The 26,345-nt window shown below is 35.4% G+C and overlaps 1 protein-coding gene across 4 annotated transcripts in view; it reads right to left on the reverse strand.

The window, feature by feature from the left end:
• Nucleotides 1-26,345, reverse strand: part of LOC129948440 (AMP deaminase 2) — a 108,473-nt gene that overhangs the window by 70,883 nt on the left and 11,245 nt on the right. Inside the window, exon 1 of one of the 4 annotated variants that reach the window (XM_056059442.1) lies at nt 2,511-2,892. The exons of 1 other annotated variant lie outside the window; for it this stretch is intronic. In XM_056059442.1, coding sequence (XP_055915417.1) covers nt 2,511-2,649 — 139 coding nt within the window. In that variant the 5' untranslated portion in view covers nt 2,650-2,892. Of the gene's footprint in view, nt 1-2,510; nt 2,893-26,345 lie in introns of those variants that run through there. 2 more of the 4 variants (XM_056059444.1, XM_056059445.1) reach the window with 2 other exon arrangements.

Raw genomic sequence — 26,345 nt, forward strand, 5'->3', positions numbered from 1 at the left:
AAGTGGCGAAACATTTTGTGGACTGACGAGACCAAAATTGATTTATTCGGTGGAACTGGCTCTAAGCAATACGTCCGACGTCCAGAAAATTCCGAGTTTAAGCCTCAGTACACCATTGAAACGGTAAAGCATGTAGGTGCTAAAGTGATGGCATGGGGCAGTTTCTCATATGCTGGTGTCGGCCCCATACATCAAATCATTGGCACGATGGACCAGCGCGTTTATGTGGATATAATGTCCAGTAAGATGCTGCCTTATGGGAGTTGGAATATGCCGTTTCCTCCTAAGCTTAATGGAACCAGCTTGAGTCCCTTACGAAACATGAGAGGTTGATTATACCGATATGATTAAGATCGTTTAAGAAGAATTCTCCAAGGTAATTCTTGAGTTTCGAGCCAGAGCAGGGCATGTGCAGAGGAGATGAAGAACTGTTTCTTCCTCTTTCTCGTCCATACAGCTTCTGCAAAAGTCATTTGAAAATACGCCTAGTCTCGTGCCGTGCTTTCCTATTAGACAGTGTTCGGTTATGACACCTTTCATCGAGCTCATATGCGATCTGCTTAGAGAGAGCAAGCACTTGAACGTTTTAAATCCAGTGTTGGCCAGATGTTTTTTGTAACTTGACGCTTGGTGATGTTGTTCCACCTGGTGCCTGCCCTCCTCACAGCGTCTTACATTAGCACCAGTTAACAAGTAGCGATTGGTATGCCAGTACGTGCCAAAAGTGGTAGGATGGACTGTACTGTACCTTTCCTGGCGAGTTCATCTGACTTACAGTTCCCTGGAATGTCTCCATGGCCCGGCACCGGGCAAAGGTGAATATTTAACTGTTGTGCCATCTCCATTAGAGATGATCGACAGTTATGGACTGTTATAGAGTTTGTAGAGACAGAGACCAGAGATTTGATAGCGGCCTGGCTGTCGGAGAAAATACGGATATCAGATGTCGATATCACGTTTTCTTTAAGTCAGGACAAGACTTCCTTTATCGCCAAAAGTTCTGCCTGGAACACCCCACAATGATTGGGAAGGCGGAATAAGAGACTTAATTTCAGTCGTTCAGACTACACACCTCCACCAACCTCCTCTTTCGTTTTTGACCCATCTGTGTAAAAATGGATTGACTCATCCTCCAAGAATGTCCTATTCTCCCAAAAAGATCTTGTAGGTATAGCAATCTGGTAGTTTCTGTCGAATTGCAGTTGGGAGATAGTGTAGTCTGCGTGCTTTGGAATTGATTCTAAGTACCTTAGAATTACGGAGTGGCCAAAGTTGTTATTAGTCCACTGCTACGAAGCTTTGAGGCGAATAGCAGAGCTTGCAGCTAATTGTTTGCTAAATATGTCAAGAGGTGTAAGGTAGAGCAAGGTGTCCAGTGCCGCAGACGGGGTCGTGCGAAGCTATCCGCTTATACATAGGCAGGCTGAACGTTGGACTTTATTTAACTTATCCCTGTTTATACCTTTCTCTAAAGCAGTCCACCATACTGCCACTCCGTACGTTAAAATCGGTCTGATTACCGATGTGTATAGCCAAGCTTGATTCTGGGTTGTAAACCTCATTTATTTCTAATAGCTTTTTTGCAAGAAAAGAGAGCTACAGTAGCTTTTTTGACTCTTTCCTGTACGTTGCCTTTCCAATTTAGTTATTTGTCTAAGACAAGACCCAGGTATTTATCCTCGTCTGAAAAATTTTAATTGGATTCCTTTAATATAGGGATGGTTGACAAATGGAATTTTGTATCTCCTCGAAAATAAGACAAGATCGGTTTTGTGTGTGTTAACATCCAGTCCACACCGATCAGCCCAAAGTATTAGTCTGTTCAAGGCATTTTGTATGAGTTCTTTTAGGATGTTAAGATGCTTTCCTGAAACTGCTATAGCAACGTCATCCGCATAGGCTATCACTCTGAAACCCTCCGCATCCAGACTAGTTAGGATTTCATTCACACTAGGTTCCACTGGAGAGGGGGTAAAACACCACCTTGCGGTGTCCCTCTACTAACGAATGGTCTGCTAGAAAAGTTGCCCAGTTTTGAGTTAATTATTCTGCTAGTAAGCATTAAATGGATTAACTCCCGAAGCGAACTCTATACATTTAGAGATGTTAGTGCAGATGTGATTGCAGATGTGTCCACGTTGTTAAAGGCACCTTCGATGTTGGCTTATTTAAAATAAAAACAAAACAAGTTTAAATTGTTATAAGTCTATACGTTCTCCATACGTCTTCTTGAAGAAAATGCATTGCGAACATTTGTTTTTTTTGCGTCCAATTTGTCGTGGGAGCCACTGTAGTTGACTGTACAAATTTTTAATTAAGATTATTAACTTAGCATTTTTCAACCTTTAAATGCATTTTTCGCAGACGAAAATATCCGGTGCATATTTCAAAACAATGTTAAATTTTTGGTAAATAAAGCTTCTTATAAAAATAATAATTATTTTAAACAACTTTTACCCATTTTACAAATTTTTTCGTACAATAATGTTCAAAAGAACTACAAAACTTACTCAAATTTTGTTCAAAGACTGGCGAGGATTTTATCGATTGAGAACTACCCGTATGTGAATTAACAGGTGTATATTGGTCTGCATCTAAAGTTGATGCTCTCCTGACATCAAGCGTAATTCGGACACCACGAGAACTCATATTCACTAATTAACAAAATTATTCACTTAAATGAATCACTCCTTTTGATTAGTTTTATATTCAGTTCAGTTCGAACAAATGCACAATTACGTAATGTATAAATTTATTCACAAATAAATATTTTTAAAAGTCAATTTTTATGAAGTTTCAATTTGCTTATTATTTATTTTATTATTCTGAAAATATCACTTTAAATAATTTCGAAGTTTCTGAAATAGATTAAATTTTTTTTATCTTAAAAACGAAGAATATTTAGAAAACAAATACTACAGTGTATTTTTGTCGATCCGAAACTGAATAAAGCTCGGTAGATACTTTCCCCAATAAGCTATTATCACGATACGAACTTTATTAAAAACAACAAAAACAACAACTGTCAGTATGACAATACATATTGTTAATGAACCTATACATTAATGCCATTTTTACAATTGTGTTTCTCACAAGAGTCGAATTATATCAACCGTTTCAATTTGCAAACCGCTAATTAAAAGATAATGAAAAAGCTACAAAGTCTTGCCTATAAACGTATATATTTAGATATTTTTATATATAAAACATTCAGCGGTGATAAAGATAAAAAGAATATACTTTAAATTCTCAGAAAAGTTGTTTTATTTGTTGAGTATAGATGAAAATGTACTCGCACAGAATATACGCTATGCAGTAATAGAGTAACGAGCCCCTTAAAATGTTTACAAATTCGAATATCAATGGTTTTTTGGATGTATTTTTTTAATTCATTGTTCAATTGTTGTTTGTCTTGGCAGTAAATGTAAACAAAAAGCTAATTTTTAAGTTTCTTTAAATAGAATGAGTAGAAAAGTAAACAAATAACTTATTGAACTACCAGAGTTTCTTTTTTCACTAACCCAGAACCTACGCTGCTAAAACAAAACGAACAGTTATATGCTAAAATGACAAGACGAAATCGTAAACGAAAATGTTTGCCTATTTTTAGTTTTATTGCTGTTTTTATTTTACAATAATGAATTAGTATTTATCTACATTGAATGCTCGTGAAATTTTTACAATTCTATTGCTTTTGTGGAACAATATTTATTTATATACAGGGTGGCGCACGAATTGTGCTACAAAACTAAAACATAAAAAGAGGCTGGGATGCGACCTACACTGATAACTTCCCATCCCGTCTGTCGATTTGTCTTGCTTAAAAGTTTGTCCATATGTACTCGTATCAATTTTTACTAAATTTGCGTACTATTTTTAGTATATTTTATTTTTTTATGAAAAAACGGACTGTTAGATTTTTATATACAAATTACCTAATATTGAAAACAATATTTTCTGTGAAATAAAATAAGTTTGAAGCCAATATTTTTAATTTTTGAAAAGCTATTTGAGCCGAAAGTAAATTTTTACCAAGTTTTAGTATTGTTTTTTTTTCAGAGTTTTATTTTTTGCAAACAAAACTTTCTATTTGAATTTTTTAAAAATTTTACCAAATGTTGAAACAATATTTCTTATAAGATAAAATTAGTTTGAAGCTATTATTTCAAAGTTTTTAAAAGATATTTCAGCCTAAAATCATTTTTTACCAACTTTTGTTAATTTTTTGTTCGGTTTTTAATTTTTTGTAAAAAAACTGTCAAGTCGATTTTTTCAAACTTTAACTGAATGTTGACAACAAGATTTTTTAAATGATAAAAGTAAATCAAAGCCAATATCTCAAAGTTTTGAAAAGATATTTGAGTCGAAAATCAATTTTTACCAACTTTTATAAATTTTTTTTAGGTTTTTATTTTTTGTAAAAAAACTGTCAATTCGATTTTTCTCAACATTTTTAAAAATGTTGAAAACATTATTTCTTATAAGATAAAATAAGCTTGAAGCCAAAATTTCAATTTTTTGAAAAGATATTTGAATCGATATTCAATTTTTACGAACTTTGATTAATGTTTTTTTTAGAGTTTTATTTTTTATAAAAAAAACTGTCAATTAGATTTTTCTCAAAATTTTATCATATGTCAAATACATTATTCTTCGTAGCAAAAAATTGTTTTAGAGATGAAATCATATTTCAGTCGTTAAATATTGGAGGTGACAAATTTTTTTTTTCAGTTTTATTGATTTATAAAAAAAACCGTTATATTGATTTTTTCAAAAAATATACCTGTTTGGTATCACGTTACAATATATTATATAAAATTTAATTCAAGTCTCTAGCGTTTTTGGTTCGTAAGATATTTAGGGTAAACCAAAATTTTCACCTTTTTTTCAAACTGCTATGGTAAAAAAACCACCAACGCAATTTTCTTGAGAGCCCTTTCTGCATCTTTCTGCTTTATTATCTATATAACAAAATTTATTTGAAGTCGATATCTCTTCTGGTTCTTGAGCTATGGACGACGAAAAAAACGTCGCGAACGTACAGAAGTACGGACGTAAAAACGTACGTACACACGCACGCACAGAAATCTGTCTAAAAATCTTTTATTTCGACTCTAGGGACCTTGAAACGTCGAGAAATGTCAAAATTTTCAATTTGACAAATCGGACCCATTGCAATAACTTCCTATGAGAAGTTAATAACTCTGTTTTGTGTGAGTAATCGGCTTTTTTTTTCATTTATCAAAGTTGATTCTTGGGATACTGATAAAAGGATTTGAATAGTGCAACGGTACCATGCTTTGCAGTCTGTCATTTCCTTCCAAAGGAAATATATGCGGGAATTTGGCGGTACTCCACCGAGAAGATGGACAATTATGGGGTTGTTGAACATGGTTGCCGAATGTGAAAGCTTCGCACGAAGACTGTACCATTCCCAATATTCATGTTCAGGATACAATCGGCGCTACAGCATCGGCAATACAAGCAATTCCATGCGTTTCGACTATAGAAACTTTTCGGGGCAAATTGGTGTTGGCAGACGGTCATTTCAGCAGATACTTCAAGATGACTTAAATGTTGAACCCTCGGAATTTTCCTGTTCGCCCGGAATATTGACGAAAATTGATTGCAATGGCCGAAGAAGACAATACTTTGATTTATTGTTTGTTTATTTCTGATGAGGGTTATTTTGACCTAAACGGCAATGTAAACAAGCAAAATTGTCGTATTTGGAGTGAATCTAATCCAGAAATGATCCATGATGTGTATTGTGAAGCCATATTACTTTGAAGAAAACGGTGTAACAGTAACTCTGAATGAGAACCGTTATTTAAAAATGTTGAATGAGTTTTTTAACCTAGAACTGCGCCGAAGACGTATCCCATCGTATTGCATTTCCTTCCAGAAAGATAAATCTCCAGTAACTCCACTTTTCGCTGGTCCCCAGGAAACCCAGGAATTTGGCATAATTGAAGCAGTCTATCATGACAATAATTGAGGCGATCCCAACGTTAACCCTTCAGGCCGCAATGAAAAATTTTTGATCAAGTGCCGCATAAGTGTGGAAGAGCGTGGAGGTCATTTGTGGTCTTTCATTTTTAAAAACAATTAACTATTTAAAATAAAATTGAATTTGCTATCCAATAAAAAAAACAATGAAATACAATGATTAAAAAAAAAGTTATTTCAATTTATTATTGTAGCACAATTGGTGCGCCACCCTGTATGACATGATACGAGACAGCTTAATTCATTGAACGCAGCTTCAGAGCAAGGCAGATAGTTAGTTTTTTAAATGTCTTAATTTCAAGCATAGAAATTTAGAAATCCAAGTCATAACATTGGTCGACAGTATTACATTAAGTGAAAAAACAAAACAATACTTTTTTAAAGGATTAAGAATTCAAATGCTACCTTTAAATTTGTCTACCATATCAAATTTTTAAAATATTATGGTTGAAGACAACCAAAAACGTATTTTTAAGCCTAAGTTAAAACGCAACATATCATTTAACAATACATTGTGTATGATAATTTTCCAATTTTTGTGCTGTGCTTGATACACTTTAAAAGCAAAAAATAAGTGCAATGGCCGATTTATTTATTTAAAACTGATTACTTATTCAAATTTTACAGATTGGGTTTAGCGAGTTCATCCTAAAAAAGAATAAAAGAAAATCTTTTATGTCTGAATCACAAACACGCTTCAGCTTCGGCTTCGTCTGCATTACGGTAGGCCTGCTTCGAGGTTGCATTGAATGACATTTCTGTTATTAGCAAATATTTTGTTTTTGACATTTGTTTACAGCTGTTGAGCTGTCAGACGAAGAAAATGTTCAGAAAATTGAACTAGATTTAACGTTTGGAGTCACATTACGTAACATTACGTTACGATTGTCAAACGAAACGTGAGGTTGAAGCTCCATTGTGAATTGTGCATTGAATTCCTATGGATGAACTCGTTTGTGATTCAGCTATTAAGATTCCATGGTAAATCAACGCAATATAGCTTTTAAAAAATTCAAGGAAACAAATTCTGATACTGATACATTTTTTTATCAAATTCATAATGATTATGATTTTTTGAATAAATATCTACACATCTCAATCTCTCCATTCAGCCCCAAAGCTTTTTGGAATTCTTTAAACTGTAAAGAAATAACCGTTTGAACTTATAGTAAGAGGTCATTTGTATATTAATATTAAAGAATGAATTTGTGATGAAAAACAGAGATTTACTTCTGGAAGGTCAACTGGAAGAAATTCAGTCAAATTGCTGATTCCAAACTAAGCAACTTACCAAATCTCACAAAATCGATAGGAGACCTTGAATCAAAGGTGAAAACCTTTGAAACTTCTATAAGTAAAGCTTTTAGAGTCTCTTGCCCTGTTAAATATAGCCGTAAAACCCTTCCTTTTTGGTGGAATTAAGAACTGTCCAGTCTTAGGAAAATGACTTGGACAATTTTCAATATCTGCTACAAAAATAAGTTTTAACAACAGTATAAAGACTCTCTTAAAATTTACAAGCAAGCCTGTCATCAGCCAAAAGACAAGGCTGGAGAGAATACTGTCAATCAATCGAAGACATAAAGGACTCCGCAAGGCTCAACAAAGTTTTATCGAAGGAACATTGTAATCCTTCATTTCTAAAAAAGCCTGATGGAACCTGGATAGCCTCTCCAGCCGAATCTCTTGAGCTACTGATAAAGACGCGAGAGTGATAACCCCGAACCGCTTGAAACCACAGAGCTAAACGTAGCTCATGTGGAGCAAGTCAATTCCGTATAACCAGAGAAAATATTTTGTGGGCCATCAATACTTTTCCTCCATATAAATCCCCAGGCATGGTTATCTTCAAAAGTTGCATGATGTGAAAGCTCCATGGCTGGAACAAATTTTCAAAGGATGCCTCCTTTTCAAACATGTGCCCATGTCGTGGAGACAAGTCAAAGTAGTTTTTATCCTGAAAGTGGGTAGGCGAGGTCACGAATCCGCGAAAGATTTCAGACCAATAAGCTTAACATCTTTTGTGCTTAAAACCTTGGAGTGCATTCTTGACTACCATATTAGAGAAATCCTAGTTGGACGACTTTTCGAAAGCTCTCAGCATGCTTATCTTAAGGGCAAATCTACGCAGACTGCCCTCCATTAGGTAGTGCGTACTGTAGAACAAACAATCCATTATAAAGAATTTACTCTTTCCACGTTCCTAGACATAGAAGTTGCTTTTAACAAAGTCCTTACCGAATCGATAGAAAAATCGCTCGTTAAGTTCGGTGTTGAAGACTTCATTCGAGAATGGATTATTTCCATGCTCAGTGGTAGGAAGATTCGAGCCACTCTAGGCAATAAAATCGCAACAAAACACGTGAGTAGGAGAACACCCTAGGGTGGTGTCCTTTCGCCTCTTCTATTGCTTTTGGTCATGGATACAATTCTCGTTAAATTAGAGAGATGTGGAGTGAAGGCGGTAGCCTACGCGGATGATTTGGTGCTATTGGTGTCAGGAATGTACACCTTTGTGATTAGTGAAATCACGGAGTCAGCTTTGAAGAAAGTTACCAGCTGGGCCACGAGTTGTGGACTAGGAGTTAACCAAAGTAAAACTGAACTGTTGCTCTTTACCACCAAAACTAAAGTACCGTCGAAGTACCGACTCAACGGTCAAATCCTATCACTAATCGACCCTAAACTAAACTGAAAACTAAATATTGAAGTACGGGTTAAGAAGGCCTGTGTTGCCTTCTACGCCTGCAGCAAAACTTTTGGCAAAAAGTGGGGACTTCAGTTGAAGATGATTTTATGGACGTACACAGCCGTAGTACGGCCAATCTTAACATATGGGTCGATTGTGTGGTGGCCTGCTCTTAGCAAAGCCTATAATATTGATAAGCTAAAGAAGGTTCAGAGAACAGCTTGCGTGGGCATCACAGGGGCCATGCGTACTTACCCAACGGACACCTTAAACGTTATTTTGGATCTTCTACCAATCGACCTTTTTATTAAATACATAGTTTCCTGCAGCCCTATTAGGCTGAAGGAGTCAAACAGCTGGTTGTCAAAACCTTATGGTCACAGCAACACAACGAAATTGATTCCCACAGGTATTATCTCGGTAGACACTGACTTCTGCGTTATTTTCCCATCCAGAGAAGATTGGGAGGATGACATCGTGTCGATAGGTTTCGACACAACCATCTTTACTGACGGCTCAAAGATGGAGTGTAGAGTTGGTTCTGGGATCTTTTCTGAGTCCCTAAATGTAGCCAAATCCTTTAGGCTTCCTGACTTTGCTAGCGTTTTTCAGGCTGAACTGCTGGCAATAAGGGAGGCATGTAAGATACTTTAACAATACCCAAACCAAAACCGAAATGTGGCTATCTTTACAGACAGTCAGGTAGCTGTCAAAGCCATTAACTCGGCCATATCCTCATCTAAATTGGTCCAGCAATGTCGCGATGAGCTTGCGAACGTGAATATTAACCTCGGTGTCAGCCTGATCTCAGTTCCGGGCCATCGTGGAAATGAACGGGCTGACGAGCTAGCCAGGCAAGGATCGGCTCTTCATAGCTAACTTACGGAAATGGTTAACATTCCTATTGGTGCTATGAAGGGTAAAATCTTTTCTATCTACCAAACTGAATCAAACCGAAGGTGAAGCAATTTACCCAACTGCATTATATCTAGGAAGATATGGCCCACCTATAACAAAACCCGTACAAACGATCTTCTATGCAGGCCAAGGCAAGACATAGCCAGGATTGTTGCGCTTTGTACCGGACATTGGCCTATAGGAATTCATGCGGAGAAGTTAGGTATCTCCTACAACACCTTTTGCCGTAGCTGTAGTGACCAAAGAGAAAGTGAAACGATAATCAATTTCCTCTGCAAATGTCCTGCTTTGGCAAACAATAGAATGAAATACTTTGGAAAAGCATTCTTTCACGAACTTGATGAGCTATCTGAGACAAAGATTAGAGACCTAATCTTTTTTCTCAATGCGACAAAATGGCTTTAACATAATCGCTATGAAGCTTCTCTATAAATCTTTCCCTTTTTATCACTGGTCAAACGAGTTTTTGGTATCAAAACGGAACTACAGCGCTAATTGGATCTCAGGCTAGGTTGCCTTGAGATCGCCATTTCTACCTACCTACCTTGAATATATTTGAAATATAAGTTCCAAAAAAGAAGAATAGGCAAGCAAGATTTTTAAGACTGTCCAAGACGTAGGACTAATTATGATTCCAATGAAGCTTTCACTAGGTTTGTATATTTTTTTAATCTTTATTCAAATGAAATTGATTTATCAGTTACCGAATGGATTATCAATCAATAATCCTTTTTTGTTAAGTGTTAAGTCCTAATAAATTAATTTAAAAAAAAAAAACGCAATAGTCTGTAGACGAATAAATAAATAAAAAAATAAATTAACACAATCAATGAAATCATAACAATCGAATGTCAAAAAAGGTTACAAATAGAATTAGATCAAAATTAAATTGATTCATATTTACAAAATAAAACCTCAACATTTCAAGGCTTACACTCATGTTTGTGTCAAAAAACCATTGAAATTAAATACATTTCATATATTTATTTATTTACGTATTTTGTTTTTAAAATGTTGATTTTGAAAATTTTTCAGAAAAAAAAACATAAATACATTCCCACACTTTGGACTTTATTTGTAGACTTGTATGTTTTCAGGGTATACTGGGCATTCGACTTCAATAAAAATAAATAAGTTCATCGTAAACAAATAAATTCAAAATTTTAAAGCAATAAGTACAGAAGTCATGATCCGTTGTCATGATCTTTTAAAAAGATTTCAATTTTCATTTTTGTTTTTTAATTAAAAATAAATCTAATATATTTACATACATATAAACACATTCATGTGTATGTATTGTGCATATATTAATTTATACAAAAATATATTAACATACATATAATGACAACGAAGCTCAAAACCGCTATTATAGACATCAAAGAAATCAAATCAATATTTTTATATGAGCTTATTCGCACAGCACTCTGCGAAGGCCAAATCTTAACCAAATGTTTACATAGTGGAATTGTTTAATCTTTTGAAATATCTTCATATGTAAATATAGTGAATAAAACTTTGACGTCCTTCTTGAAACTGTCAATATTTTTAATTGTATTTTTAATAATTTCTCAAATAAACAACCAAAACCATCGAAATCAATTTGGCAATTATTCAAAATCTATTTGCAGAACTTTATCGTTTCAATATTATTCACACTACACTATTTTTATATGTGAAATAAAATATAAATGCATTTATGTAGTATAGCTTCTTTTTTTATGCAAATTGCAACTGCGGCAATTAATTTTATAAATGACAACAATAATAATAATTGTCGCTTAAGTTTTTTTATTATTTGCAATTTACTAAATTAACGCGTTTATTGCTGCGAAACTGAGACAAAAATTGCATAATTCACATTGGACTTCAAAAAATGGCATTAAGGGCGCATTAATTATTGTGTTGTCTTGACATCTCCCGACGCGATGTGACGTAGGTATACATCTCAAATAATTCACAGAATTAAAAAAAAAAACTAAAGTGCACTAATGTTGTTTGTTGTTCTTATATTTTTTGAATTGTTTGCATATTAAAATAAATTCACTTAATTAATTATTAAATTTCTCTAAATAAACAAATATAATTCGTCAGCCGGACCTTACCGATCGTATATTTCGATAAAAACTGACAAAGAACAAACTTTCGGCAAGAGAACAATCGATTGAGAGAACACAATGTTTGGAGTGCATTGGCGTGTTGTTAGGGAATATTTTGAACGTATGTCGCCATGAACGAGACAGCTGCAGTGTGGGAATAGAAGTCTAAATAAATATTCTAAGGCTGCCATTAGACTTGCATTGCACTGTTTATTTTAACCAGTTTCTATACAAACTAACATTTGAAATTCAATTTGAAAAAAATACAACCTTGTAATACATTAACTCGAATTGAGTTAACATTTCAAAACTTTAAATGATATTTGGTAGCTTGTAATGAAAGCCATGAGTAACTTTTAGAAATAATTATTTAGGCCTGTAGAACGTTGAAATGTTTGTTGTTGTTGTTGTTCAGTGTTAATTTTTCTAACTTATTTATGAATGATTTTATCAGATTTAAGTCAAAAGTTTGACATATAATTATTTACTTACAGTTGTGTTCATAAAAATAGCAGTGCTGGTCTCATTTTATTAGATTGTCAATTATTTAAAGAACGAAAATTATTACAGACAAAATTAAAGTGCTACCTGCATCTAACGGTCTTTCATTTTCATATTAGAGACTTTTAGCTTGAAGTTATACTCTACTTTTTCCGATGAACACCCGTTATTTCAAACTCTCTGGATATAGAATGTTCATAAAAATAGCAGGGGCCCTACTATGTAACTCGATTCTACAATGAAATTGTTCGAATTCGAAAAATTGGTACGATGTATATATTTGACTTCTTTCGAACAAAAGAGAATCGAATAGTTCTAGTTGTACCAACTATAGTCTTATGAACTTTCGAATAAGCGAGGAACTACGTAACTTGAAAATAGAATTCAAAACATGGCAAAATTGAAAATAATCACTCTACATCAAATGTGTTTTCGAACAAAGATTTTTGTCAAAGTGTAAGTAAAATGTTATAAATTATTAATATTCAATTTTAATTTGAAAGTTTTTCATTCAACTTTTTGTGTTTTATTATTTTACTATACCAATTACACTGGGAATTCGTGATTTTTGCCAAATATGGCGTTTAGATTTTCGTTTTTCTTTCTCATTCATTTCAAAATTCATCATCAGCGGTCACATGACTCTTTCGATTGAAGTCAAAACTTCGGCAAGTATTTTTGCCATGGTTTGCTGTGCACGTCCAGCGTTCTTGTAATCACCGATTTGGTTCTGGTAAGCTCTTCTTGCCAAAAACTTCAATGCTGCTGATAACTTAATGATAATCGGAATAGAATTTTGTCTTCTCCGAGAAGTCAGGTCGGATGAAATGGCGTTAAGGAAGAACATAAATCCGTTTTTAGAAAGACGATAGTAAAACAAAAGTATGTATATATTTTTCATTAAGAAATCGTTCAAATATTCTACCGTATACATAAATAAAGGGTCCTTTTTTTCTTTTCTATCTTCGGCTGTGTGGCACGTAGCGCCGCCGTCCTGTTGAAACCAAATTTTGCCAATATCCTCCACCTCCTTTTTTGAACAAAAATTCGTTCAACATGGCCCGATAACGATCGCCATTGCATTTATTTTGGAATTATCTCTTATTCTTCTGCGTTCAGTTTGCTCGTACCGTTCTTCATTTCCTTGCAAATTAAACCAAATTCCAACGGTATCCAGTTTTGTTATAATTATTCTTGTCCAAAAATTTGATGTTTTTTTTTTTTTAACTGTCAAACGACTTAATACTCGTTCGAAAGCAGAAATGTGTTTGAAAACAAGTCGGTATAACCGGCATTCGATTCTACTTTCATACGTAGTACGATTTGAAAGTAGAATTGGAAATGAGTTTCGAATAGAATCAAAAGTAGAATCGAGTTACATAGTAGGGCCCCAGTGCTTTTGATTTTATAATTAAAAAGTGTTAAAAATTAATTTTTTTTTATTTTTCGATAAGTAAATATTTTACTGTCTAAAGTTTTAAGTAAACTAGCATATAAACAATTAATAAATATTAGTTCAAAAATAAACAATGGCACGGTCAAGACACTGCACCGAAGAAATTCGAAAACTTATTCGAAATCTACGTTTGGAGGGAAAAACCTACCAAAATATTCAAGACATCCTAGGCTCGTCAGCAAAAATGATCAGTAACGCTTTAAAATGACAAAATAAATTGAAAATGTGAGGCCCAAAAAGAATGACTACTGAAAGAACTGATAGAAAAATTATTCAGTTAGCAAAACAGAACCTTTTTCATAGGCTATAGGAAAATAAGAAATGGACTTCAACTCTCTGTTATCACAATACAAAGACGTCTTTTAAAAGCGAAATTACTAGCTCGAAGTCCACCCAAGGTACCATTCATGACGAATAGGCATGTGGCAAAGAGAATGGAGTTTGTTAAAGCGCATAGAGATTGGGCAAAAGAGAAATGGAGGAATGTTCTATGGAGTAATAAAAGCAAAGTCATCCTTTTTGGGTCCAAGGGTCGTCAAGAACATGTGAGGAAACCCTAAAATGTAACATAAGATCCACGGTACACCATAAAAACAGTAAAGCATGGTGGAGGAAAAATTATGATATGGGCTTGCTTTTCATATTACGGGTCAGGCCTATTTATCCCATGGGTGGTATAAGGGATGCAACAGAGTATGTGACCCAAAGCTGAAGAGGAATAGCCGTTGGTTTGGGTATACCAACAAGACTATGACCCAAAGCATATGTCAAAAAAGGCAAAACCATGGTTTGTGCAGAAGAAGTTATCCGTTATGGAGTGAACCGCTCAATTCCCCGACCTTAACCCCATCGCAAATTTGTGGGGCGATGTTAAGAACGCAGTTCATAAAGCACAACCCAAAAATTCGAAAGAATTGTGGGAAGCAGTGCGTGATTCGTGGAATTCAATACCAGTCGAGAGGTGTCAGGTTTTAGTGGACTCGAGGACACGTAGATGCGAAGCATCATAAAAACAATGGTTATGTAACAAAGTACTAATTGTAGGCTAACATTATTTGTATACTTTCATATATGTAACTTATTACAGTTTTTCTTACTTCTTTAGTAATAGATCTAGTACTTTGTCATGCACTGCTATTTTTATGAACAGCTACTTATTTAAAAAACTGTTTTTACTGTGACAAAGCTAACGGTAAAAAATCGTTAATACATATTTTCTGTTATTATGAATAAAATATTTTAGTTTGCTATTAGAACTTTAATGCAATATATTATAACGTTCACATTGAAGGTTCTTTTGTTTTATTTGGAGAGCACTATTCATATAAACTAAAGAAAAGAACAAAATGTTGATAAAATTTACAATACAAATTTTTAATAGTTGGTTGAGAGCCCTCATTGCTTACAATGGCCTCATATCGTTGCTTCTTAGAATCCACTTAAGCCTGACATCTCAGCAATGGAATATCTTCCCATGCAGTCTAAATTGTAATTCAAAGCTGATTATTGTTGGTGTGTTTTGTAACTGCAACCATCTTTTTAACATCTTCCCTAAGGCCTATTTCACAAGAGATAGTTTCGTCCGTACGGTTAAAATACGAACGGTTTTTATCCGTGAGCCATTAATAGTAAACTAATAAAATTAACTAAAGCTTTCACACTGGACGGAGACGGGTCCGTACGGACGATTTAAAACAGCCATCTCAACGACTAAAGTATACGACGGCCGTCGTCGTCGCCGTCTTATCAATGGCCATACGTGACTACGCGAACGCATTCACAAAAGACGATTTTTATTCGTCCGTCGTCCGTTTTTGTGGTACTAAAGAAAAATATCTAAAATATAACCAAACGTAGAGGATTTACGAGGAAAATACGTAATGTGTGAAAACGAAGTCTGTACGGAAAAAATCGTGCGGATTTTAACCGGAGACGAAACCGTCTCGTGTGAAAGAGGACTAAGGCTTGGTTCATACTACACGGTTTTGAAAGTACATCAAAAAACCGGACAGCTTTCGCTTTTATATTATACGGTCACGGCAAAATGCCGGCGCCGCGCCGTGTAGCAACCGTCTTTTGCCACTACTTAGTGGCGTACGTGAAGAAATGCATGTTTTCACATCATACGATTTTATTCGTGCGGCAGAGTTCGATAAGCCACTTGAAGACACAATGAAAAAGCACAGGAAGATATATGACTATACCGTACATTTAAAACCGTATAATGTGTAATTAGCCATTGATCCGGTTTATGCCGTGCGGATTTTTGCTGTACGTTCAAAACCGTGTAGTATGAAACGAGTCTAAGGTTCTCTATTGGGTTGAGGGCAGGTGATTAGGGACGCCAGTACAGAACAGAAATATTATTGGCCTTAAACCAGTCCTTAGCCTTTTGCTGATGTGTTTTGGGTCATTGTCTTGTTATAAAAACTCATCTGATTGGCATTTCCTCCTCCTTATAGGAGGCAGGGTGGCAGCATGGTCCCTAGAGAATCTCATCGTAAATGTTCTGATCCATCACACCATTTATTCGGTATATGGGACCTAAACCTTACGATGTAAGAATTACCCTCATACCATAATGCCTAGAATAGTACGATTCATATAATTTAATGTTCAAGGATTATTTAATGCAAATGTTGACCTTGACTGCGCCTCAAATGGTCCATCCGCTTAGTCCATTTTTAGCATGAGCTCACACAAATTAGTCTAAAGGCGTTAAATCGCACAATCTAGGCGGCCAATTTACCGGGCCCGAACGTGAGTACTGAACGCGGAAATGAGTTTCGAATAGAATCAAAAGTAGAATCGAGTTATATAGTAGGGTTTGAAATAAGTTTTTAATTTCTAGCATAGATTCCTTCGATACCGATTTGCCTCAATTAGTAACATGCAAACAAAGTTCAAGCCTTTCTACTTCTTCCCCTGGTTTTCCAAGATCTCATATTATATTAGACGCAATAAAAGTGCATTATTTTTAATTTGTTACTCAATTACAATTGACAATTTCGGCTTTAAATGTTTTAAAAACGTGTTTTGACCGTATTTAACAACAAATTTATGAGAAATACTTAATTAAGAAAAAGTTCGAAAAGTGAGTTATAACTTGAGTTCTTGATTTGTACACCTTTTTTATACATGGTTATAGTAGTGGTTAGTTACAGTAAAGCAATGATTACTTTTTGGATAGACTACCACAAACCTTTAACAAAGGTAATGAAACAAAAAGGAACTAGCTTGGAAGCCGTGCTAGACATGGATTTTAAAGAAAAGATCCAATTGATTAAAACTCACTAACTGAAGATTTTGTCCATGCTTCAAGTGAACGAAAGTCGGTAAAAGGCCAAACGAAGTGGTTTTATCACGCATCCAGATATGTTTTTAATTCTTGAGATAAAAAAAATGGTCCGGCACCCTAATAAGAGTTGTACGAGTTACCCAATCGTTGTATTTAACAACTTACTAGACGTAGCAGCACAAGTAACTGTCATATGTTTACCAATCTACCAAGGAAAAAATAATATATTCAAAAACGATATGCTTATCGAGCTTGCGGTGGAGCTGATGGAGTCGGATATGAATGACCGTTCAAATCATGCAACGCAAAACAGTTCGCTTAGTAAGAACAGTTGAACCAGTCAAAAAGGGATAGATGTCACCTTTTTTCAAGAACAAAAGACACAAAACCCAAGACCCCTTGCGACTGTTGCAAAATATATTGTTGCCATCGTAACACAAATAACGTCATATGTTTCAAATGTCACGTGGAACTACCTACACAGGGTTTCAACCTAATGCCACGTTTCTGAATTATTTCCAGGAAACAATAGCAAAAAATTATGTAAAATGTCAGCTATTAAATTTCGTTCACTGAAATGTAACAATTCCACAGAAATAAAATTAAACACAAAAAATGTATTAGTTTTCAACTATTTTCTAGACCGTAAAGAAGGATTACACAAATAAAAATCACGTATACGCCTAGGGGTACCATAAATTTCTCATCATTTTAGCAACATCTATCATTATAAAAAACAACAATTTCAAAACGAACATAAGTAATATTTTTAAAAAACCCTCTTTCCTGTATTTTTTTCAAAATACCGTCTACACTAGCCCTTAAACAAAACAGCTTCTCTAAAGGAAAACAACAACAAAACAAAGAGCGTTAATTTTGTCTATAAGAAAATAAAAATTTGGCAAGGAATATTGCTTGGAAACGCAAGTTCTTGACAACAAAACAAAAAGAAAACAAAAGAATTATTGTTGTCTTGCCAAACAATTTTAGAACAAGTTCGGTGTACTTTTTGTGCAAGATGATAAAATATAATATCTACGTAAATAGTGACGTTGAAGTTGGACAAAGTTTATTATGTGGGAAGAGACGCGTTTGTAAAATAGTTGTACCCTGTTTTTGCTTTTTTTTGTGTGAAATTTTAAATGGTCATTTGGGTTTTATTAGAAAATATTCTAAAAATATTTTATGAGATAAATGACGATTTTAGTTCTATTTATATTGTTACCGGTTCTTAGTTGAATTTATTTATAAGTTAACAAATAAATAAGACTACGTATTTAACTAATTTTGTAAACAAAAACAAAAACGGTCTAAGACATTGAGACTTTATGAAAAACAATAACCATATTTATGGTTTTATTTTTATTTTTTGTTACTTCGTTTGTTTAATTTATTGCATTAAATCATGTTTTTAATTTATACATTGACACTTTTGAAGTGCCATCACCAAAAAGACGAATTTCATTTCGCCATCGAAAGCATGGTGTTGCATATCTGTAAATCTGTAGGTGGATTAAGTGTTTCTTGAAGATATGAGGCTTTGAAAGGATATTTGCGAAACCTTTAGCCTAAAAAAAAGTTTTATTCAATTTTCGTTTCCAAAAAAAAATAAAAACTACATTGGACCCTAATCCAGTTGAAAAATTAAACTTGTTGGTAATGAATAACTTTAATTAAATTAGAGACATTTTAGAATTCTATACCAGTTTTTCAAATAATAACATTTAAAAATGCAGAAAGGACTCTCGTAAATATTGAGTAATTTCTTTTATTATAGCAATTTAAAAGTGAAAATTCTGGTTGACCCCAAATATTTTAGGAACCAATAATGCTAAATTGATATCAAAACAGTGTTAAATAAATACATAAATTAGGTTGCCCAACAGTAAGTAGAGAACCAGGGCCTACTGGCTCACAACCATTCATGTGTCATTTCAGGGATGGAGGAGACCTACAATTTTTGTACCGAATCATCCGATCTGAAGATAAGCTCTTCTCATGACAAGAATTACTCTTGGAGGCAGTACTAGTGAAAAAACTTTTAAATGGCACATTCAGAAATTTAAGCCAAGACCTCTGATATGACAACCCTGCGCACAACCATCACGAAACGTGTATCACTTCTAATAATCACCGAATAAGTATAATTATGGAAAAAAATCAATAAGTTGTTTTTTTTTCAAAAATGAAAAAAAAAAAATGTTATCAACTCAAATATTTTACAAACATAGAATGATATTACATACAAAATAATTTTATGCAACATAGAATAACTTCTCGACATTTCTCGAGAATAAATGAAATGATTTGATGGACAAATCTTGTTTTTAACGTAAGGTAACGATCCGTGCAAAGGTCAATCGGTACTTCTTTTTATAAGAAATACAAAACTACAAAAAATTCAGCTAAAATTGTTAAAATTGGACTTTCGACTAAAAACTTCAGGAACTGAAACAGATAATAAAGTTGAACTCATTAAAATATTGCTGCTTAGGTAAGATTTGGTTAAGTCTGTGATGGAGTAGAACAAACTTAGGCCAGTTTACTTCTTATTTGAACGTCAAACTTGTCGAGTTGTAGAAGTTGAGTAGGGTCAATATGTCTAGAGAATTTTTTCCAGATGGGTCCTGAAACTAAAGGACGTTCTTATTCCTCTATCGTTCCTAAATCATCACCCCCTCCCTTAAAAACAAGGCATATACAAGCCAACACTTAAGTCACTATCTCCCATCCCTTCTTCTTCTCTCTCCGGTGCTCCTTCCCACCCTAGGTAACCTAGCTCAATTGCTGTTACCGATCCTAATCATTTCCTAACATATCAGCATGTTGTTCTTGACATCTACTGACTCCTTACCCTATCTCTTGGTCCCAATCACCTCTTATCTTTATTGGGCTGGATCTAAGGTGTTACAACCGTGCCGATGATCAGCTTGGCTGGGAGCCCAATTCAAAAAATAGTTCAGTCTCTAACGAACATCTCTTTCTTCGCAACTTGTGGGACAAAAAAATGAACAAAAACAAAAAAGAAAACAATTGTATCTCTTCAATACCGGGCGGTAGTTTGACGCCAAAGCCTGTTGCCGTATCTCCTGCGGCCAACACAGAGAAGGGAGTAATGGCAATCCATAGACCCTCCTCTCCTGTTGGCAGCAATGAGATTAGGAAGGTAGCAATATTCAATTCCAGTAGTGGCAGGGTTGTGAATAATGGCCCTACCACTACTACTGAGAGTACTTCCAAAAATGGAAAGGGGAAACTCTCGAAAAGTCTATACAAACAAAGGCGGCAAGCTGCGAGAATTCTATAGGCCTCTGGTGCATCATTGGAGGCTGAAAGGACACCGCAGTAAACCTTTCACGTTGAATGGGCAAACAGTGTTTTTGCTGCAACAAGGACCAGTAAAGACTTTACGTCTAAACGCGAAAAGTCACTTGAGGGGGCCATACCGACACCAAAACGGCCTCGTGTGCACAACACCAGCACTCCCCTCAATCCCATCAGGAAACAAACCTGTTTCAGTGACGTCACGAACGGCAAATTCGTGGTTGCGGTCATTGACAGGAGCGATGATGATGGCACAATATCGGCTGATCGTTGACAGCTGGTCAAGCTTAAGCTCTCGGGTGGCTTTTTAAGCATTTCGAGAGAGCTTCCAGGACCACTTCCTTCCATAATCGATGGGGGTTGGCATCAGGGTCATGTCAAACTCATGGTTTGTGGCGATCAGAGGTCATGTGACTTGTACAAACTTGCTTTCAGCCAGTTAGGTGAACTTTGTCGCTAAGGAAGACATTCCTAGCAGACCTAGAGCCCGCATTTGGATTCCAATCGAAGCTCTTGGTATCGAGGACATTCTCGAGATCATCAAGGTTTGTAATCCATCCCTTCCGACGCATAACTGGAAAATCGCCAAGCTAGAGGAAGTGAAGGGTCTTTATAGGAGTGCCATTATGGTACTCAATAAAGAAGCCTTGGCCAATAGCTCTATAAATTATGGTTTCAAAATTCGAATATACAAAAAAGATGAAGTTATCGCGGATAGCGGGCCTCCTACAACAACCGAAGATGAACTCGCGGTTGGTGGGCCTGGGACGTGCGTCGTCTTCTCTCCCAAAAGAGGGTGACGATGCACCCATGCCCTCTCCAATCACTACTCCACCCTCTTAAAAAGGAGAGTTTAATAGTCAATTGTGATAACGCATGAATCTTGAGGCTTTCTTTTAAGCTCAATAAAACAATTTTGAATTCCTTACACAACTTGAGAGAATGATTATGTTAATATGATTGAGATCGTCTAGATAGTTAAGAAGAACTCTCCTCGGTAATTTTTGCGTTTTTAAGCTAGAGTTGGTGATGAAATGTTTGCTCCTCTTCTTTTTCCAACAGCTTCTGCTAAAGTCATTTGAGAATACGCCTAAAATACAGACCCACTCCTTCATTTATCCATCTGTATAAAAGTGGACTGACTTGTCTTCCACGAATTCTGTCGAATTGTAGTTAAGGAATGGTATGCAGTCTCTGTACTTTGGAATCGATTCTAAGTACTTAAGAAGTACGGAGTTGGATTTGATTTTGTTTGTGGAGGTTTATAGCTTCTTCCAAAGCAATCCCCAACTTAGCAATCCAACAATTAATTGAACTTGCCCTTGAATAGAAATCAAGTAATCTTTCTAAGGTCTTAAGAAGGATTGAAATTAGACTTATAGGTCGCAGATCTTTAGGGTTGACTTGCGAGCATTTACCTGCTTTAGGTATAAAAACTACTCTCACCTCTCTAGATGCCGAAAGGACCAGATATAGACAGCTGTAAATTGCCTCAAGGATTGGAGCATTTATGCCAGAGGCTTTTTTAAGTTATACTACTACTACTACTGATTTAAATGGTTCGAAGCTGATGAGAGATCATTGCAGCTTGTAAATATGTTATATTGTTGCTAACTTAAAGTTTGTTGTTTAGAAGAATTCAATTGACAATACATTTTTTTACAAAACACGAAAAAAGTAACAAAATAATAAGAAAATATAAGATCTCAAATTGATAGTATAGTTTAGAACCATGAATTTACCAATCTAATAATAATAATTATTTTAACAAATAAAATATTGGAAAGTGACAGGTTATAGTTATGGGGCTATCATTAAACGCTAATCTGATTAATTCTTAGATCACTATATTTCTTTTTAAAAATGTTTGTTACATCTCTGCTGGGGTTCCCTCGCGCCTCAGAAATAGTAACATCTAGAAAATAGATATGCTTTAAGAGATTATAAATGAGACGACATATTTTAATTGCCATTTTACGAGGTCTGTTTCAACTGATCAATTTGCTATATCTGCATCAATATTTGATAACTTCCTCTACTGAAGCATAAAACATAGTTTTTTGAGATAACTTTCTTTTTCCTGGAATTCACCGAACCAACCGAACCAAACAACATACAATTCAAATTTGTTTACTCTAATGTGTTCAATCTTTTACTTCACCTAGCCTACCAAGTTCTCATCTAGTGAACCTAGATCTTGCATACTAGTGAAACGTAGCATTTATGTATTTTTACTCCATCGTTTCAGTGACAGAGATACCACCGTAGCTAGGCTGGAAACAACCAAAGGAAGTTTCTGGCTGGTATCGGCGTATCTTGGGCATGACCACCTTGGCCCTCTCCCTGGAAAAACCCTGACAAAAGTCGTCGCTGAAGCGGAAAGGCAAAGGATCCGCCTAATTATTGGGAGCGATGCTAAGTCTTATCATACTATATGGGGCAGTACGAATATCAACGACAGAGGTGAGTCTCTTTTTGATTATATTCTTGGTACTAACCTCTTAGTAAGTAATGTTGGTAATGAACCAACCTTCATAACTAAAACTCGACAAGAAGTCTTAGACATAACTCTTGTCTCAGATAGTATACACCATATGATCTTGGACTGGAAAGTATCCAAAGAACACTCGTTCTCTGATCATAGATATATCCACTTCAATATAAATGTGGATGATAACCCGAGTCCATTGACTTTTCGAAACTGACTGGGCTTCATACAGGAACTCATTACAGAGTTTACTAGAACCTGGACTATCTAGTCCTTCCTCTAACGCTAACAAACTTGACAACAAAGTCAATGACTTACCTCAGCTATGAACAGATCGCTAGAAATTGCTTGTCCACTTATACACATAAGAGGAAAGAGGAAAAAACAATGATGGGCCTCAGAGCTTGGCTCGCTCAGGAAGGAATGCAGGAAACTTTTCAACCGAGCCAAAGCTGCAAGACTAGCCTCTCACTGGGACTCCTAAAAAAGAATCCCTAAGAATCTACAAGAAGGCACTAAGGAAATCCAAGCGATCTTCTTGGCGATCCTCCTGTGGCACGATAGAAGAAACTTCTGAAGCCTCTAGGTTACGGAAAATTCTTTCAACTAGTCCAGCTATGCCAAGCTGCTTGAAAAATGCAGACGGCTCCTGGACTAATTCAAGTAATGAATCGCTGAACCTACTATTGGACACTCACTTTCCTGGTAGTTCTTTTACCGAAACTTGCAACAGCTTTACACGTTCAAGTTCAAATACAACATATCCACAAGGTCTCATCACAAAGGATAAGCTACAATGGGCTATCAACAGCTTCAAACTATTTAAATCTGCAGGACCAGATGGAATAATACCAGCCGAATTACAAAAGGCTTTTGATATAATTGCAATAATCCTTGAGTCAATTTTTACCAGTTGTCTTTACCTGGTCCATGTTCCCTCGGCATGGAGAGAAGTTAAAGTTGTCTTTATACCTAAAGCAGGTAAATGCTCCCAAGTTAATCCTAAAGATTTACGACCTAAAAGTCTATCATCATTCCTTCTTAAGACCTTGGAAAGATTGATTGATATCCATTTAAGGGCACGTATCGATACAAGACTTCTGTCTTCGTCTCAACATGCCTACTGTAAAGGTAAATCGGTGGAAACAGAATTACACACTTTAGTACGCACCATCGAATATTCCCTCCATCATAAAGAGTTCACTATGGTTGCTTTCCTTGACATCGAAGGTGCCTTTAACAACGTGGACACATCTGCAATCACATCTGCACTGACATCTCTAAATGTAGAGAGTTCGCTTCGGGAGTTAATTTATTTAATGCTTACTAGCAGAATAATTAACACAAAACTGGGCAACTCTTCTTGCAGACGATTCGTTAGTAGAGGGACACCGCAAGGTGATGTTCTATCCCCTCTCCCCTGGAACCTAGTGGTGAATGAAATCCTAACTAGTCTGGATGCGGAGGGTTTCAGAGTGATAGCCTATGCAGACGACGTTGCTATAGCAGTTTCAGGAAAGCATCTTAATATCCTAAAAGAACTCTTACAAAATGCCTTGGACAGACTAATACTTTGGGCTGATCGGTGTGGACTGGGTGTTAACCCACACAAAACCGATCTGGTCTTATTTTCGATTAGATGCAAAATTCACCTTTGCTGGGTGCCGGGCCATAGAGACATTCCAGGTAACTGTAAGGCAGATAAACTCGCCAGGAACGGTACAGTACAGCCCATCCTACCACGTTTGGCAAGTACTGGCATACCAATCGCTACTTGTAAACTGTTGCTAAGACGCTGCGAGGAGGGCAGGCACCAGGTGGAACAACATCACCACAAAAACATCTGGCCAACACTGGATTTAAAACGTTCAAGGTGCTTGCTCTCTCTAAGCAGATCGCATATAAGCTCGATAATAGGTGTCATAACCGGACACTGTCTAATAGGAAAGCACACCACGAGACTAGGCGTATTCTCAAATGACTTTTGCAGAAGCTGTATGGACGAGGAAGAGGAAGAAACGGTTCTTCATCTTCTCTGCATATGCCCTGTTCTAGCTCGAAAACGCAAGAATTACCTAGGAGAATTCTTCTTTAACGATCTAAATCATATCTGTATAATCAGCCTCTCACGTTTCGTAAGGGACTCTAATTGGTTCCATTGAGCTTAGGAGGAAGCCTCAAGATTCATGTGGTATCACAATGGGCCATTAAACTGGCCTAAGTGTGTCCGTTTCCATCTTGGACAGCCACTATAACCTAACCTAACCTAATGTGTTCAATCTTTTACTTCACCTAGCCTACGAAGTTCTCATCTTTAAATTTCGAAAAATTGTGAAATATTTTATTCCATAATAAAGTTGAAGTTAACATAGACATCAACATGCAACGGTGGAATTTTTCATTTAAATAAATAATTCTGTTGAATACCCGTAGGTTTTTTTTCTAAGAAAAGGTCTTGATCCCATATCCCACTCAGTTTTAATTGAACGTCTTTTGTATATATGTGTAAAATAAACAAATAATAAATTTATTAACAAAAAAGTAGTTAAATAAAATTCGAGAAGTTATTTGCAGTAGCCACTAATTTGGCTACTTTTTGTTTACTTTGCGCTTTTTTATGAGAAAAAAACAACGCCTTACAAAAACACAGATACAAAAATAAAGAAAGGCAGAAAATTGTTCCCAAACAAATTGAAACCATGGAAAATTTACTTCCAATCCAATTGTGTTTTTATTTTTCATTTTTATGTCAATATTAAACATTATTTTGTGTATTTGGCAAAGAACCTCACCACAAAGTGCATTGGCACTTTGAAAGTTCTAATATAATATAAATTATAAATTAATGACCTGTATATGCGTTGTGTTTTGTGATGTGTCGAAAAACTCATAGGATAATAGGAAAGAGGCTTTTCAGACAGAATTATTGTGTTCGGGGTACGTATTTTTTTTTTGTATCTTGGAGCAATGCCAGAAATTGCAAAGTTATTGCCTGCAATATGCATGGGGAATGGAATTGGACAAACAAGAATCCTTGAATTATGACTCATTGAAAAATGTTCCTTTGTTTGCAATTGAATGGTTGGAAACAAGAAATTCATATTGACTATAGGAATTTTTTGTTAATTTCGGGACTCGAATGAGATTTTAATCGATTAGATACTTTTGTTGTATGTTTTTTTTGTGTTTGTTAAGTAGAATGTTTTTCTTATCTATACTGATTAACGTGTCAGTCAAGTAAATAAGCTGATTTGATTTAATGACCCCAAACATAAAAACCAGCGATAACACCAACACAACGAGACACTATAGGCTCAGCTCAGCTCAGCTCAGGGTATCTCTAAAAATAGAAAGTTAATGTTATATTGTTTCTGATAATAATAATTTAAGCTGACTAAAATATTTTTGTTTCATGAATATAAACAAACTTATCTCGCGATAAGGCGATGTGATGTCAAGCTTTTTAATAACATCATTTTAATATCAACATGGTTTTAGATGATTTGAAACTATACTTTTTAACAACATAAGTCATAAATGCTACATTAGAAAGTATATTCTTTTGA

Source organism: Eupeodes corollae, chromosome 2 (genome assembly GCF_945859685.1).
Source record: "Eupeodes corollae chromosome 2, idEupCoro1.1, whole genome shotgun sequence".
NCBI lineage: Eukaryota > Metazoa > Arthropoda > Insecta > Diptera > Syrphidae > Eupeodes > Eupeodes corollae.